Source organism: Cydia strobilella, chromosome 19 (genome assembly GCF_947568885.1).
Source record: "Cydia strobilella chromosome 19, ilCydStro3.1, whole genome shotgun sequence".
NCBI classification, from domain to species: domain Eukaryota; kingdom Metazoa; phylum Arthropoda; class Insecta; order Lepidoptera; family Tortricidae; genus Cydia; species Cydia strobilella.
In genome coordinates this window covers 4,470,142-4,486,253 of record NC_086059.1, presented here as the reverse complement: position 1 = coordinate 4,486,253, position 16,112 = coordinate 4,470,142, and the positions used below count along the sequence as shown (strand labels likewise).

Genomic DNA, 16,112 nt, shown 5'->3' with positions numbered 1-16,112 from the left:
CTGAAACGACAAAAATCTAATTGCAGTATTAATTTCCCGCCACATCTAGACTCTTACGTGATCGTACATCGTACCCACACTTGGGTGGTCAGCAACGTAATAGGCGCTCACTGCCAAGTTAATTAACCCGCTTGTAATAGTTATTTACGATACAAGTGCGGAAAAAAGGAAATTCGAAACGAGTGGCGATAAATTAAAACACGACCGCAGGGAGTGTTTTAAATCGATACCAGTTGCGAATTATCTTTTCGCACGTGTATCGTACAACGTTTTACAGTACATATGGCCCTTTAAACTTTCGACATATACACGAAAAGTGCTCATTCCCGCACTAGTGCGAAAAAGTAGCACCATATGTACTGTAAAATAGTTTTTCTTGAACTACCTACGTATAGGAACATCGGTAAACAAACATTATAGTTTTTTATTATAACGTCAGCGGCAAACAAGGTCGATAGTGGGGTTTTAGCCGCTTTTTTCCGCCGACAAAATCGAATAATATTAAACGTAATTTCCCTTTTGGAACTATGATGGTTTTATTCCGTTTTGAAAGTATTTTATACATAAATCTTGCGGTTTTTGCAAATAAAAATACACAATGTTTCTTTATTTTTTACAGTACATATGGTGCTACTTTCTCGCACTAGTGCGTAAAGAGCACTTTTCATGCATATGTCGAAAGTTTAAAGGGCCATATGTGCTGTAAAACGTTGTACGATACACGTGCGATTAGGTAATTCGCAACTCGCAACTAATTTATCGCCACTCGTTTCGAATTTCCTCTTTTCCGCACTTGTATCGTAAATAACTATTACAAGACAGGTGTTAAAAGTTTAATTGCCATATGAAATTGATAATGTTAGTTCACGTTTCCGCACAGACTAAATAGTAGACATTTTTTTTTTGTTTAGTTGGTAAGTATTTTCCCGTTTTTGCGACATTCAGTCTGACTCGACGCTCGAAACTCTTCTTATTGTCTATGCAAATATTAGGAATCATGGCGAGTTGGTAACCAAAAACGAACATTAATTAGGATCAGTACTTACTCAAACTTGATATGTCTCTTGAGGTCCTTAATAAAATAAAAATAATATACTTAAACAAACAAGTAACACACTAATATATCATACAACCCTCCTTTAGATACGCAATTCACACAAACGTATGATTAATTTCTTTCCTGACAGATTACACGGAGATGACGAGTTATCTCGGAAACTATACCGACTAATACCTCGTACTGTATAGAGGAAGCATTTCGCAGCTGTCAGGAGTTACCCTCGTAACTTTTATAATCTGTAACACTAGTCGTTAGTCGTATCGTATCAAAGAGGATATAATAGGATAGAGCGGTACTGTCATAGTAAATTTTGTAACCACAGTAAATTCACTGCCATCTATCGACACACTTTAAAACTAAAAATGAAGATTTTAAAAATACTATAAAATGTATTTAAATATGGATAAATGAGTTTTTTATTTGCATTAATTATTTTTATATGATTTTGACCCATGTTCTTTCATATCAGCGTTAAAATTGTTAAATAACAAACGAAACCGTCAACGCCCTCTATAGGAGAGTACGCCAAAGGTAGTAGCGCCATCTGATAAGAATCAAATTTTCTTGATCTTCGAGGCACGTTTTTTCCTTAGACTGTAGATGGATGGTGGAGGCTATTACGGAGTTATATCTATCTTTTGTCGTATTCAATCGACTTTAGTCTCCAGCGTACACAGGTTACGTGACAATTTATTGAAGTATCGAGACGTCTTTCTATAAGGAAATTGACCGAAATTGACGGGTACTAAGGGTTTCATTATCCATATATTGGTGCTGAAATCATCGTCATGCGGTCTTAATTTGTAGGTTTTAATTCCGTGTTATCCTGTGTGAATGAAATTTACACTAGGGGTTCTGGCTCCTATTTCACCACGGCTACAATTGTCAGTGACATATGTCGAGCGACAATTGTCAAGCGACAGGTGACTATTAAAATTTTATAATTAACCGATAATTCTACATTATGTCATATTTTGTGACAATTGTCGCACCTGTCACCGATGTGAAATTCGGGCCAGGGTTGATAGTTGTTCAAAAATGACAATTAGGTAAATGTCAATGGCAGTCTTACTCATTGAATTATAGAACACATATTTGAGTCGCTTAACTTCAAACTCGGAAAAATCCAACTGTCAGATTTTGCGAGTTTGGTATTAAGAAAAGGTAATAGGGTAGATATTTCCTAAGAGAGTCGAATGGATTTACCCGAAATTTGAAGTTAAGCTACACCTTTGAAGCCCCGTATGTGGTCGTTACATAGCCTGCTTAGTTAATGGTGAAATATTAAATTAATTTGGATGAAAAGTACCTGTACCTAATAAAAATATGTCATTATACAGACCAAATTATAATCTCTAACGAAATGTACTACGTACGTTTAATAGAATAAAAATTTCTGGCAAATTATGGGCATACAGAGTATTTGAGTTTATGTTTTCTTATGATTTTCCTTGGCTTTTTCTCAGTAACATTCAATTATGTCGCATACTTACTCGTAATAAGGTAATGGAAACCGGAGGAATACTTGCTAATAAAACTCAAACATATTTGTATAAGTAGCTAACTACTTATATATGCGATTTTCTTCAATATTATACTTAGCAATGTACTCTGCTGTCCACTGCTCAGGACTCTTAAGTACTCGTACCTAATAGGTACCTTTAGATTTAAGACTACGTGCTATTTTTAGGAGTTGTTAGGTACTCCTTAATAATGGCGCTAACATTACAGAAAAATCTAAATGTAATATAGAAGAGAATTATTGTAGAATAATTTTATTTCGTCACCGATCACTTCTTATTTCCGGTGATCACCGCCGCAGCATCTATTTCGTATTTTATTGAACATCGTTTTACTAACTAATAACTCATTAATCTCTTCCTCAGGGTGACTGGGCCTACCCCCACCGGCCTGGAGATTACGCCACACTCACCCGCAAGTACCTGGGATCCCTCTACTGGTCCACTCTCACACTCACCACCATCGGAGACCTCCCCACTCCAGAGACCAACGCCGAGTAAGTATTTAGTTAACGTAGAGCCATATGTAGAGCAGTGAATAACAAATATAATAGTCCTAACATTTCCCCCTAGTTTCATAGACCAACTGAAATATCGTGACACCCATAAGTGTCAGTGGCAAAGGATAAAGGTCATTCAAGACACAAATCTTGTGTCAATGGCAAGACCGTCTAGAATTTGACAGTTGTACACTAAATGTAATCTACTCAGAAGTAGGAGAGGATATGTCTATCCTGATGAATGGAAACTCGAGACTACTTGGACACCATATAAAATTAACGACTCCATGATAAAATTACCTTTTGACTTGATCTTGAGGCAAAAATTTTCATGAATAACAGTAATTATTGTAACAAGATGTAGATAATTAACAAGGCTCTCTGGGATATAAAGTACCAATTACCGCCCGCCGAGCGAGCAACAAACATCGCTAACAGAGAGCAGTTTCCGAAGCAGAAAGTTACGATTAACAACACTAGCAACATTTAAGCATTTTACTGTTTAATTGAATTTACCTGTACCTACTTTTACATCTTGCAACATAACTCAGTTACCTGCAGAGATAAGTGATCACCCAAGTTACACAATTTTTTTCAGATGGGTCAGACTTATCTGCAGATGACTGTACTTGATTGTAATTTTGTAAAATAGGTCACTGGCTATGGTTAAAAGGTGAAATTGGGTAGGATAGACATTAATAAGCACTAAGATCACATTAGTGTCCTCGTGTTCATCAGCTTAGTTCAGTACCATCTGTAATTTTGTTGATTATGAGGAATGAAAACAGATTCAATTTGAGCTTAGAATCAATTTAAAAGTGGAAAAAATACTGCCTTAGGTGAGACTTACGGGTAGATGTCGCTAGGGTCCCCTAGACCCATATAGTGGGAAGATTTACTAGCTACGGATGAGGTCTTGGTGGCTCAGTTGGCAGCGCGCTGGAGTATCGATCCAGAGGCCGTGAGTTCAAGTGCCTTGGGTGAGCCCAAGGCAGTATTTTTCCACTTTTAAATTTATTCTAAGCTTAATAGCATGGTTCGCAGACGTTTCTTTTGTTAAAAATTAATTTAATTTCTACATACCATAAAAAGTTTACATCTGACAAACGTCAAAAATTATTTCATAATGGATGTGTTCTGTTTCTGTTCTACGATTTATTTACTCCAAAGTATTTGTTAACAAGCCGAAATTAATTTACAAATGGCCTTTCAAGAATTCAGAATTAAAACGCAATTTAGAACAAGAGTGATTACGGAATACTTCCCAATTTTAATTGGATTTCCTTAACGACTAACGTTTGGGGTCATTAAATATGCTGTACATTTTATAACGGAATTCAGAAAATAATTCAATTATTTGTTTACTAATGATCCTTTACTATCATCCGATTTATGATTGGTAATCCGAATTCGAATATTGTCCTCAACTCCTCGTTCAAAGCATGTTTTTAAATTCGCAAACAAGTAGGGATTGGTCCCTTCTTATATACGCCATATTTGTTTCATGATCTGATGACTGTTTAATATTAAACACGAAAGGAGATTACTTTTCTTAGAAAGATCTTTAAACGCAATATTCAGTAATAAATTCTACTCCATTGGAATAAAATTGGTTTTCGAATGATCGTTATTAAACATACGAAAATGTAATTACGGTAAGAGATGGTAAATGTGGAATCAGTATTTTACTGCTTGCCATTATTTCTAGTTGGATTATTTTGAAAATGAGTTGTTCATAAAGTCCTTTGTTTGCTCTCAAATTCTCTTTTATATTTGTATGAAAAGGATTTACCATTTGAACTTAAAATATACATAACAAGCAATGTGGAAGCTACTTGTAGTAAAATTTGTTTTTGTTAAGACTTTAGTGTCAAATTCATATACTATGTATAATAAAATAAATTTAAACATTTTTATATGAAATTTTATGACAAAGTATTAACATTATTTACCAAAAACATCTCTAAACCAAGTAGGTTTGTGACCCACCCGTAAAACTCTTATACGTCATATAAGTTCTTATTTTAAGTGCTCAGGAAATGAATAAAAGATTTTCAGCATGCATTGCATACCGCATTCATTATATTGAATGAAGAAACACGAGTAATCGAGTAACGTACGTAAATAAATACATAAAAACAGTTTTTTATTTGGACAATAAACTAAAGATTTAAATTCAATGTTCTAAACCTAAATAAACCTTTTAAATTAAAAAAATAAACGATAGTTATACTTATATGTCCTTGTGACAAATCTTCATAAGGTAAAATCTAATGAGGCTTAGACTCGAATGAATTAAGTTCATACATTTTCAAAACAAGTATCTACCTTTATTTTCTATTACTGATGATTACGGCAGTAAAAGCTGATAGTCGTATGATTTAAAAGTTAATTATTATAATGAAGTAATTACTAAAAATGTTTTAAAATACCTACTTTCGAATTGTTTTATCACTAAAGTAATAAGCCACTAATGTTACGTTATTTCTGGTTATATACACAACAATTAAAATTTTTGCAAAATACGAGATATATTTTTATCCGTTTTGTGACAAAACTGTGCATAGTCATATTTGTATAAATCGTCACAAATATGAAGATTCTGAGACAAGTGATTCTGTAACAAAAAAAGTAAAAGGTAAAAAAGACCAAGCTTTTGTGAACTCGCCTCTATAAACTTTAAACCCTTGATTTTACCTCAAGCCCCTGGCGTCAGTGGGCAATAAATTCAATGGCAAACTTATCTGACCCCGTAAACTGTGTCGCCATGCGGTGTTGTGTACACTGTACGCTGCGGCGTTTCTTGGTCGGAAATCACGGGAGCTTTGGTATACTAGTGCGCTGCTAAATTACACTCAAACAGAGTAACGATTGCCATAGATCGATTTTATATTTACATCCGTTTCTTTCTACAAAGTAAAATAGATTTCCCATGTAAAATTCGATCTGATATTTTCTTTTTTTTTTTTTTTTCTTTATTGTACAAAGACATAGAACACAAATATGGCACAGAAATAGGCAGTACAAAGGCGAATTTAATAGAGGGTTTATTTTCCTTAGTACTAATACTCCTTATGGAATCGCATTTCACTGTATTCGTCCAATTGATCTTAGTTTCATATTGAAAGCTCGTCTAAGTTAAGTTTTCAGCCGACAGCAACGACATAAGGTTAGATGGGGTGAGAGAAACATTGGGGCAAGAGAAACGTTTGTTGGGAATTCTTATTCTTACTATTTCTCTTGCTCTTGCCGCGATCAAAATAAACTATGATTCTCTTACACATGACTTTATCTTAATTAAGCCGTAAGGGTAAATTAGAATGGCGACTGCTTTAACATTGCTGTTTCATCGTGGACGCGGGCGCCGTCACTGTCAATTTCATTTAATAATAAAATAAAATAAATAAATGAGTGACATATTGCACGTTTTCATCGGGACAGTAAACCGGCAACGATAGCAGTGACATCGCTCGCGCCAACGCTTCAGCAGTAACATTGCTACAGTGCTGCTGCAGTCGCTATCTGAATTTAGCATTAATAATCTTGCAAAGTTCGACTAAGTGTGCAATGGACGCTGTCGTGTGGTCGATTTTTTATTTAGACAGGAATGCATGAGAAAATGTTAACTCATTGTGTGTAATAACGTATAACTAGTTAGTACTAATGTAGCTGTGGTTTACCGGCGCCATGTTTCGCATTAACACAAATGTATATGTGCTAGCACGGCAGGTGGCCCCAAATTTCTGCCGCGACGGGGACTCAAGTCCCGCCTTCTGCAGTTCAAGTCTAACCGAGGGTATGTCCAGCATAACGCACGCGATTGGTCAGATCATGGTTAATAACTTTATAACAATAATAACACACTAAAGGATTTTAGATTAAGCAAAGAATGCTTCCAAAGGCACCTATTAATTATGTCCAACGAGAACCTTCTGTATACCTCGTTTTTTTAGCATTAGAAAAGACTACACGATCTTGACGTGTCTTTTTATTGAAAAAGCTTTAAAAAAGTAACTATTACTTATAAAACTAAAACCAAATTATGTAAAAGTGTAAATTAATGCTATGTAATTCTTACATATTTGCTGTAAGTAACTTATTTTTTAAGTGTTTTGCAATAAAAAGACACGTCAAGATCGCTTGCCATCTTTCTAATGCTAAAACAAAACGAAGTTTAGAAACTTTTAAACCGTATCAGATTTTAAAATATATTACGTTGCAGGGTTGCATTTATTTACCTATTTACGATGTAAAGAAGTCCCTCACAATAAATGCAAACCTGCTTCTGATGGAAATGTATCATGTGTGGACACTGTTTTTGTTTTTCATTGACTTTTATCTGTTTTCATGAATGAGATAATTTTTTTGCCATCTTATTTTTTATGCAGCAATTCGCTAGTATCAGAAATAGGTTGTAACATCAAATTATTACACTTGTACCTAAATCTTTTCACACGAGATGCGAATATACCGTCATCACTTGATCTTGATAGCGTTGTTGATCCACATCCGTGATCATTTTTATAAGGCCGTTAGTTTTGTCTTAGGTATGTAGTATCGTGTGAATATTCTTCAAGAATTCTGTTTTGCTTTGCCAAACGAGTTAAAAAAAAAATTCTCTCTCCTCCTCTTACAGGTAAAACCACTCTCAGTCCTCTTATAGCTGATGAAAACCATTGATATTTTCGCCATCATTCATGGAAGCAACATCTATTTCAATTAATAATTTTATTTTATTGAAACTAAACTCCATCGCTAAATGCAAAATTAAATGACATAATTAACCATCGCTATTGTCTCTCCAGGATACCAATAAAGTCGATTTTAAGGCAATTTAAACGGATAAATATAATATCTGATGAAGCCTGCGGGCAGGTTTGTTCAAAATTTAATCGTTTTCCTAAATCTCGATCTGATAAAATTAATGATCCGAATCACTTGGCTGTGGTGGTGTATAAAAGGCCTTTGTAACTTGTCATAATTCTTCTCGACTGTTTAGAACGAGTCTGCTAGGGATCAGCCGCAAATCCATATCAGTTTTATATCAAATGTTAAACATACAGTCAAAAATACTAAACAGATTTGCTTTTACCTATTTTTTGGGCTATCCTATAGAAAAGAAGAAATAACGTCGACTAAAATGGAGTGAAGTAGACAATTTTCGTTTGCAAGAGAGAATGTTATTAACATTCGCAAAGCATCGAGTAGTATATTTAAATCAATGTAGTTGCTTTAAATATAACAAAATGAAAATAAATATTAAATTAACTGAACTTTGTTTTCAAGACTTTCATCTTACGCAACGTACTACGTAGGCGAACAACACGCGAACGCGAAGCGAAGCGATGCGGCGCGGGGTGAATCAATCTTTTGATACCTATAAAAGTGTCCTACGTGGGCGATCTCGTTGCGAACGCGAACGCCGTGGGTCCGCCGCGCCCCTTCGCTTCGCGTTCGCGAGTTGTTCGCTTACGTAAGACGCTGCGTTAGGTTCATTCTTTATTGTTTTTCTTATGTTGAACGCTAAATTTATACCTCTTTTACGAAATATCTCAACGAATATTAGAACACTTTCTGAGAACAACAAAATATACCGGCAATTTCCTTTTCAAATCTTGACACAACTTTTTGCAATCTTCTAAGAAAACTGCGCGCCGTGCACGCATTTTGATAACAATAAATCTACGAAGGGATGAACGAAGAGCCTCATTTTAAGACGATAAATAACGTTGTAAGGTCAAAGGCCTTCCTAACTGTCCGAAGTTGTAGAGCATGTCCGTGAAATATAACCTCAATGGAAATTTCATAGTTTTTGATAAGGGTCGGCCTTTTTGCGCGAGGATGATTTTCAAATTTGCTACCTCAACTTTTGTCGTACTTATTTCGGCAAATAGAATGACCAAGTACATGTAATTTCTGCATCGACTTGGCACGCTACAGAATGTTGGAGTGCCGCCATAAACGTTAATTTAGAGTGAAACGACAATTATAGTAGCACTTGCCGCTACAAAGTTGATGCAGAGGTGTAGACGGATTCTAGGATGAGGTTAGTCAGTATCTGTTATGAGCATCCCTTAATTCCATCATCCCAAAATTATAGTCGAGGATTCAAAAAAACTGATGCTTTGTCTAGGACTTGATCGATACGTAAGATTGTCCCCCAATCCCAATTAATATTACAAATGCGAAAGTAACTGTGTCTTTGTCTGTCTTTTTCTTACCTCTTCGCGCTTAAACCTCGGAACCGATTTAGATGAAATTTGATATGGAGATAAGTTGAGGCCGGGAGAAGGACATGGGGTAGTTTTTATCATCATCATTCCACGCAGACGCAGTCGCGGGCCTAGCTTCAGCCCATTATTTATAACTAGCTTTTGCCCGCGACTTCGTCTGCGTGGAATTAGTAATTTGGGTACCTTAATTCTTAAACAAATCTGCTTTTTAATCCATCCTTTTTCACCCCCAAATTGGTCCACACTATACATTTCCACCCCATTTTTTACACCCTTAAGGGATGATTTCGGGGATAAAAGTTATTCTATATCATTTCCCACAGCTCAAACTATCCCCATACCAAGTTTCATCTAAATCGGTCCAGCGGTTATTGATTCCCCATACAAATTTCGACCCCCCTTTTCACCCCCTTGAGGGGTGAGTTCTGGGATAAAAAGTATCCTATGTCCCTCCCCGGGACTCAAACTATCTGTATACCAAATTTCAACTAAATCAGTTCAGTGGTTTAAGCGTGAAGAGGTAACACACAGACAGACAGACAGACTTTCGCATTTATAATATTAGTATGGATTATGTTTATTTATGACAACGATTGATTTTCTGTAATAATTCATCGCAATAAAGTTGTTTACTATCTCGCCAGTATAGAAGAGCGTAGAAACTTTTTACCAGATAATAGGAAAAACGAACGTGAAGAAAATTTTCTTGACGCGGACTCGCCTTCCTCGCGGACCGCAGGGAACGGTTAAGGGGACTATAAACTCGGTTTCGTACCGCAGAATGGATGGCTTAGATGTACTTGAGCTCTTGAGTTCTTTGTCTATTTCAAAGTAGAGAAGCTAGTATTTTATATTACATGTTTACATGTTTAAATCACTGCCAGTTTTGGTAAATAATCTTATAAATCTTGAACTTACACAAGATCTTCAGTAGAGCAATTACATGTACCTACCTACCAACCAAAAAAGAGGTGTAAGCTAAATAATAATTAGAAATGTATGCAATAATCATATAAGATAGGCATTAGATATATTTTTAAATAATTTTTATTCCTGTTTTAGGAGTGCGCACTGCTGAATTAATATTTAGAACGCCTAAAACACGCATAACATGCTTTAAAACAATGAGGGGTATTATTTTATTTTAAACTGCATATTAATACACCCTGACCCGTTGTCTCAATAAGAAAAAAAAAACATTTTGTATGAAGGGTCCAAATTTTCAAAATTCGGTAGTGACCTCTAAAACGTAATTGAAAATTCTAAAAAAATCCCCTTTTGTTATTTAGTGAAAGAGAATGTATTTAGCGGGTGAGACATAAAAAAAATTAACTACCTATATTTGCAAATAAAACATTTTGAATTTGAATTTGAATTTTTCGGCGAAATAAGCAACACCCTAATATCGACAGATGTCTAACTTATCTCATACTTATACATGTATTTGTTTATCCACATTATGGGTTTCCTTATAAAGGTTGTTTATAACGGCCATTTTCTCGCATTACTAACGGAAATGCCATCCCGTCACTTATATACTTACGCAGACGCCGACATCGGAACGCGTAGTCTATTAAATTTCAAAGCACAGAGCTGTTAATCCAATCCCTTCCCAGGCGAGTCGAACACTTATCCAAACCAGCGTAAAAGCGGTCTCCGATTACCGCATAGTTGTTACAGACTTTTTAAGGGGCCCACTGACTATCAGTCCGCCGGACGATATCGGCCTGTCAGTTAGAACAAAAATTTGACAGTTCCGAACAACTGACAGGCCGATATCGTCCGGCGGACTGATAGTCAGTGGGCCCCTTTATTAGATCAATAATAATTCTGATCCGTCGGTCATGATTGACTCAAGAGCTATGGGAATATAAGGCAAGCTCACATAACGCAAAACAACGATTAAAGACGATTCCAATAAGGTTTTTATTAGAAATGCTGTGATAAACATTGAGTAAGCCTTTTAATATTTAGCTAAATAAGGAAGCATTTCTTTAACTTTTGAATAATATTACGTATAAGAATGCCTACCTTCTTCGTTACGACATAAAATCAAGCTTAAATAATATTAATGAGCTTTAGCTTGGTAACAAATGTTGTTACCAGAATATTTTGTCTATCTGACTCAAAAAATTACTTTATTCATTACTTTATTTTAGAAGGCATGGACAAAATTTAAAAATCAAAACTAAGAACAAGTTTGATGTGATAAGGAAATAGAAATTTGAATGTAGGCAGATTCGTAACAAACTCGTTAAAATTCCAGTGGCAGCGCCTAACATTACCGCTACTTAGGTATTAGGCCAAATAATATTTTTATAAATCAATCAGTCCATCTTGGTCATAGTAGGTAACTCACTATCAATAACATTTTAAAACTTATAAAAATCCTTAATTAACCACTGGCGGTGACGTAAGGCACACTAACTTTCTTTCAATATCCGGGCAGGCTTCGAACGCCTTAGAGAAATTTTATTAAACCCTTAATGTCCGTGATGACATGGCTCGGAAAATGCTGCCGATGCTGTGCACGGCAAAAAGATCCTTAATGCAACAGACCCATACGCTTTTAATGACTTTAACACGTAACTTAAAAGTAGTGTATATGTAGATAGTTATTTGATCTAACTACCCGAGTCACATGCGCGAGAGTAGTCTATGTTGTTAGGTTCATTTTGCGGTTACCGACGTAATTTGGCGGCCTGTATATAATATATGTATAGCATAGCCGTAAGTACCTAGATAGTTACGAGAGACAAATGTTAACTACAGATTTTCTTTGCAAGATTTTTCTTTAGCGAAAAGCGAATTTTCACTTTCAGTCACTTGAGTAGGTAAGCTGCATGTTGTACTTTTTGTAGTATTTATAACTAAATTCGCAAAACCAGTGTAGCCAATGTAGTAACTAAAATTAAAATTAGGTTTATAATTGTATCCTCAACACGCAACTTTAGATAATGTGTATTCTCCTTAAGTCAATGTCAAATAATCAATGCATCTCTAAATTTATACCCATCAACTCGATAAACATCATTATAACAATTTTAAATCGGTAATTTCGTACAAAAAAAAATAGATGTTCAACGGCTTTAGAATTTTTGTTACAGTATTTCATGGAGTACACGAAACCTAGCACCCTCATTAACTAAAAAGGGCTTTTGAGAAATTCGGGACCATTATTTTCCGTATAATAGTATCCATGTTATCAAGTTGAAATAATGAATACTGGTTTTTTGTTCGGGTTTCTAGAAAGATCAAATTATTTGACTCGAAATTGCGAAATGTCATAAACGAAATTAAAACACAAAAAGAGGTAAAAATCGTAATTTAGATAAGTACTTAGAAGTTAAGTACAGATCAACTCTTTATTTTGTAATTTCCTCTCTTGTGACTTATTTTTAAATCGCGAAGCCACAAACCTTAATACCTTAGTGTTAAAATTACCTAAAAACGTATGTAAAAGAATCTCCTCCTACCGTGTCGTGCAAAATACTGAGACATTTGTGATATTCTTCGACTTATTCATTTTCTTTCGTATCGAGGTTTCTTAAACAATAAATGCCCAGAAGACATCGAACTACCCATTATCTTAAGCGTCAAGATTTTTAATTATAGATTCCGGCAAACGGTAATGTCGACATCCGACAAGTCGACAGCCATGTTCCATTTTCAGCTCAATTAAATTCATTTGTTTTACTCCCTCTAAGACAGTCGTTGTAAAATATACGACGCTGCTGTTTTGTTTATTACGTATTTTTGTTTAAGACAAAGCTTAAATTTTTAAACAAAATGTTATTCCTGAAAGATGTTGCTTTGCAGCTGCTGTCTCGGAATTTAAATTATAAACAGGTTCAAAGAAAATTAAGATTATTCTTTATCTTCGCGTTCTCCTTTGTGGTACAGTATAAAATTTAATTATAAGAATTAAAAGATTGAATAACTTCTATCTCTATCTATGATCTGACCAGTCGCACCGTGTTATAACTTAATAATATAGGTATTGTGTACGTCTTATAATATCCTGTTAAAATATTTCACACTTGGCTGTTTCGTTCACAATGACTGTCTCGAAAACATCAAGAATTGGACAAAAACCTAGAGTTTCTAAACTTTGATATATCCAATAACCAAATGTTAGTGGAAAAGGGTCCAGTGCACAAAAGGACACCGTTGGCAATCCGATTATTTACTTAGCGGAAAAGGTCCTGATTCAAAATTAACTTTATATAGATTGAATACATTTCGTTTAACCTTGGTCCTTTTACCAATCGGCTTACCTAAGTAAAAAACCGGCCAAGTGCGAGTCGGACTCGCGCACGAAGGGTTCCGTACCATTACGCAAAAAACGGCAAAAAAATCTCGTTTGTTGTATGGGAGCCCCCCTTACATATTTATTTTATTCTGTTTTTAGTATTTGTTGTTATAGCGGCAACAGAAATACACCATCTGTGAAAATTTCAACTGTCTAGCTATCACGGTAATGAGATACAGCCTGGTGACAGACGGTCGGACGGACAGATGGACATCGGAGTCTTAGTAATAGGGTCCCGTTTTTACCCTTTGGGTACGGAACCCTAACAATAAAGTTTTAGTGAAAAAAAGTATGGGTAACCTATGAAATAAAACTATGAAAACGGATTATATCGCGTATATTGAATTTATAATACATCCCGACGTTTCGAACTCTTTACAGCGTTCGTGGTTCGTGGTTCGTGGGTGGGTCGGGATGTATTATAAATTCAATATACGCGATATAATCCGTTTTCATAGTTTTATTTCATGAGTAACTATCGCGGTAACCGAAGACAATATTATGGGTAACCTAGCTTAGTTCGTTTGGCACAACGACCACTACGCTATGAGCCTTGTGCCCCTTTGTAAAATCAAAATACCTGGGGGTTAATAATTAACAACAATTCATCTTGGTACAAATTCTCTGACCAGCCGAGCTAGTGGAACACTTTGTTCCACGATGACGTGCTTGTGGAGACATACTTGTCCCATCTGACGTGACTATAATCATTAATTATACCTAATTAATGATAATAGTCACGTCAGGTGGGACAAGTGCGGTCAGCAACAATAGTAGCATATGAAACAACGCGCCAAAAGTATCTACCACCCTCGAATACTTTATCAAATAGAGATTTATCTCGACATTTCGCGTTTTAAAGTATCTACAGCTGTTTAATTATTCTATATATATAGACATATATCTTTTTGTTAAGCTATTAAAGAATGATAGACGCATAGTCTGATGCGCTAATTTTGATGCTGACTGTACTAACAGCAACACTCTTAACTAACTATTGCTGGGCCTTATTGTCTTTGCAATAAGATTTACGAATAGTTAACTCAACAGCGTGGACGATGGTACCTGATTTGCAACAAAATATTACAAAGTACGAAACGAATTAATAATATAAAATAGAGCTGTGCTGACAATATAAATTTGAAGGGAAACAGCCCATGTGAAGTATTTATACTCTTAAAATGGCGGCGGCAGAAATTTGGAGGCTGTTCGCTTCACGGCGACAAACTTTGGGTAACGACGATAAATGTGACTAGTTCTTTCATGAAATTGTATTTTTTTATTTGTTCTTTTTCCTTTACTCATCGATATCGGAACTGACGCGAGGTTTTTGAAAGTTTTCGAACAGCCTTCATTGATTGTAACCGCCATATTTTAATCGTATCGTTTTCTATCTGTATTTGCTTTGGGGTGTTTTGTATATTTGCAACTGTTCGAAAACTTTGCACTTTATCTTTGTTGTCACAACTTTCTGTAGAAACTTTCATTTTATTTTTTATTCCATTTTTCCACTTTTTTGTTAACATCATGCTCATATTATTTGTTATTGTTTCAAAAAAAGACCTTTTGCATCTAATAACCTAATAAAATTACATGCAAAAGTGTCTTCGAAAATTTCATTATTCATTTTGCTATCAATAGTAAACCTTCCTTTATCTTGCTTATCTATTTCATACTGTATAATTATTTTTTTCGTGTCTATTTCAGATACGTGTTTACAATAGTAAGCTACTTGATCGGGGTGTTTATTTTCGCTACCATTGTTGGACAAGTGGGCAATGTCATCACAAACAGGAATGCCAACAGGCTGGAGTTTGAGAGACTGCTTGATGGAGCAAAGACTTACATGAGACACCATAAGGTAACTATAGGTTTAACCACTTCACATTCGCCACTAAACTGAACGGTAAGGAGACGTTTATTTTAAGAAGGAAAAAAAAGCTATACGTAATAATGAAGTGAAACGGTGGTGGCCGAGTGGATATGACGTACGACTTTCAATCCAGAGGTCGCGGGTTCAAATCCTGGCTCGTATCAATGAGTTTTTCGGAACTTATGTACGAAACGTCATTTGATTTTTACCACTAGCTTTTCGATGAAGGAAGACATCGTGAGGAAACCTGCATACATCTGCAAAGAAACTCAAAGGTGTATGTGAAGTCCCCAATCCGCATTGGGCTAGCGTGGGGACTATAGCCCAAGCCCTCTCGCGCATGAGAGGAGGCCTGTGCGCAGCAGTGGGACGTATATAGGCTGACATTATTTTAGGTATTATAATCAATACAACTATCAATTCATCATAAAATCACTAATGCGACAGACTAAAAATCTGCACCTTCCACACAATTTGGCAAACATTTTTTTGTGAATTCCGTCCTTAATAATCCCGTATCATTCTTAGGCATTAGAGGTACATTTTTAAGGTAGAATATAAATACAACATAGGCAGTTACCGTTAAATTAGCATGAGAATGGCAGACTATGAAT

The 16,112-nt window shown here is 35.5% G+C and overlaps 1 protein-coding gene across 1 annotated transcript in view; it reads left to right on the top strand.

Annotated features, from left to right (window-relative positions):
- Window positions 1-16,112, top strand: part of LOC134750287 (uncharacterized) — a 196,504-nt gene that overhangs the window by 170,437 nt on the left and 9,955 nt on the right. Inside the window, exons 9-11 of the mRNA XM_063685448.1 lie at window positions 2,947-3,077; window positions 6,802-6,876; window positions 15,333-15,486. Of these exons, the coding sequence (XP_063541518.1) occupies window positions 2,947-3,077; window positions 6,802-6,876; window positions 15,333-15,486 (360 nt within the window). The remainder of the gene's footprint in view (window positions 1-2,946; window positions 3,078-6,801; window positions 6,877-15,332; window positions 15,487-16,112) is intronic.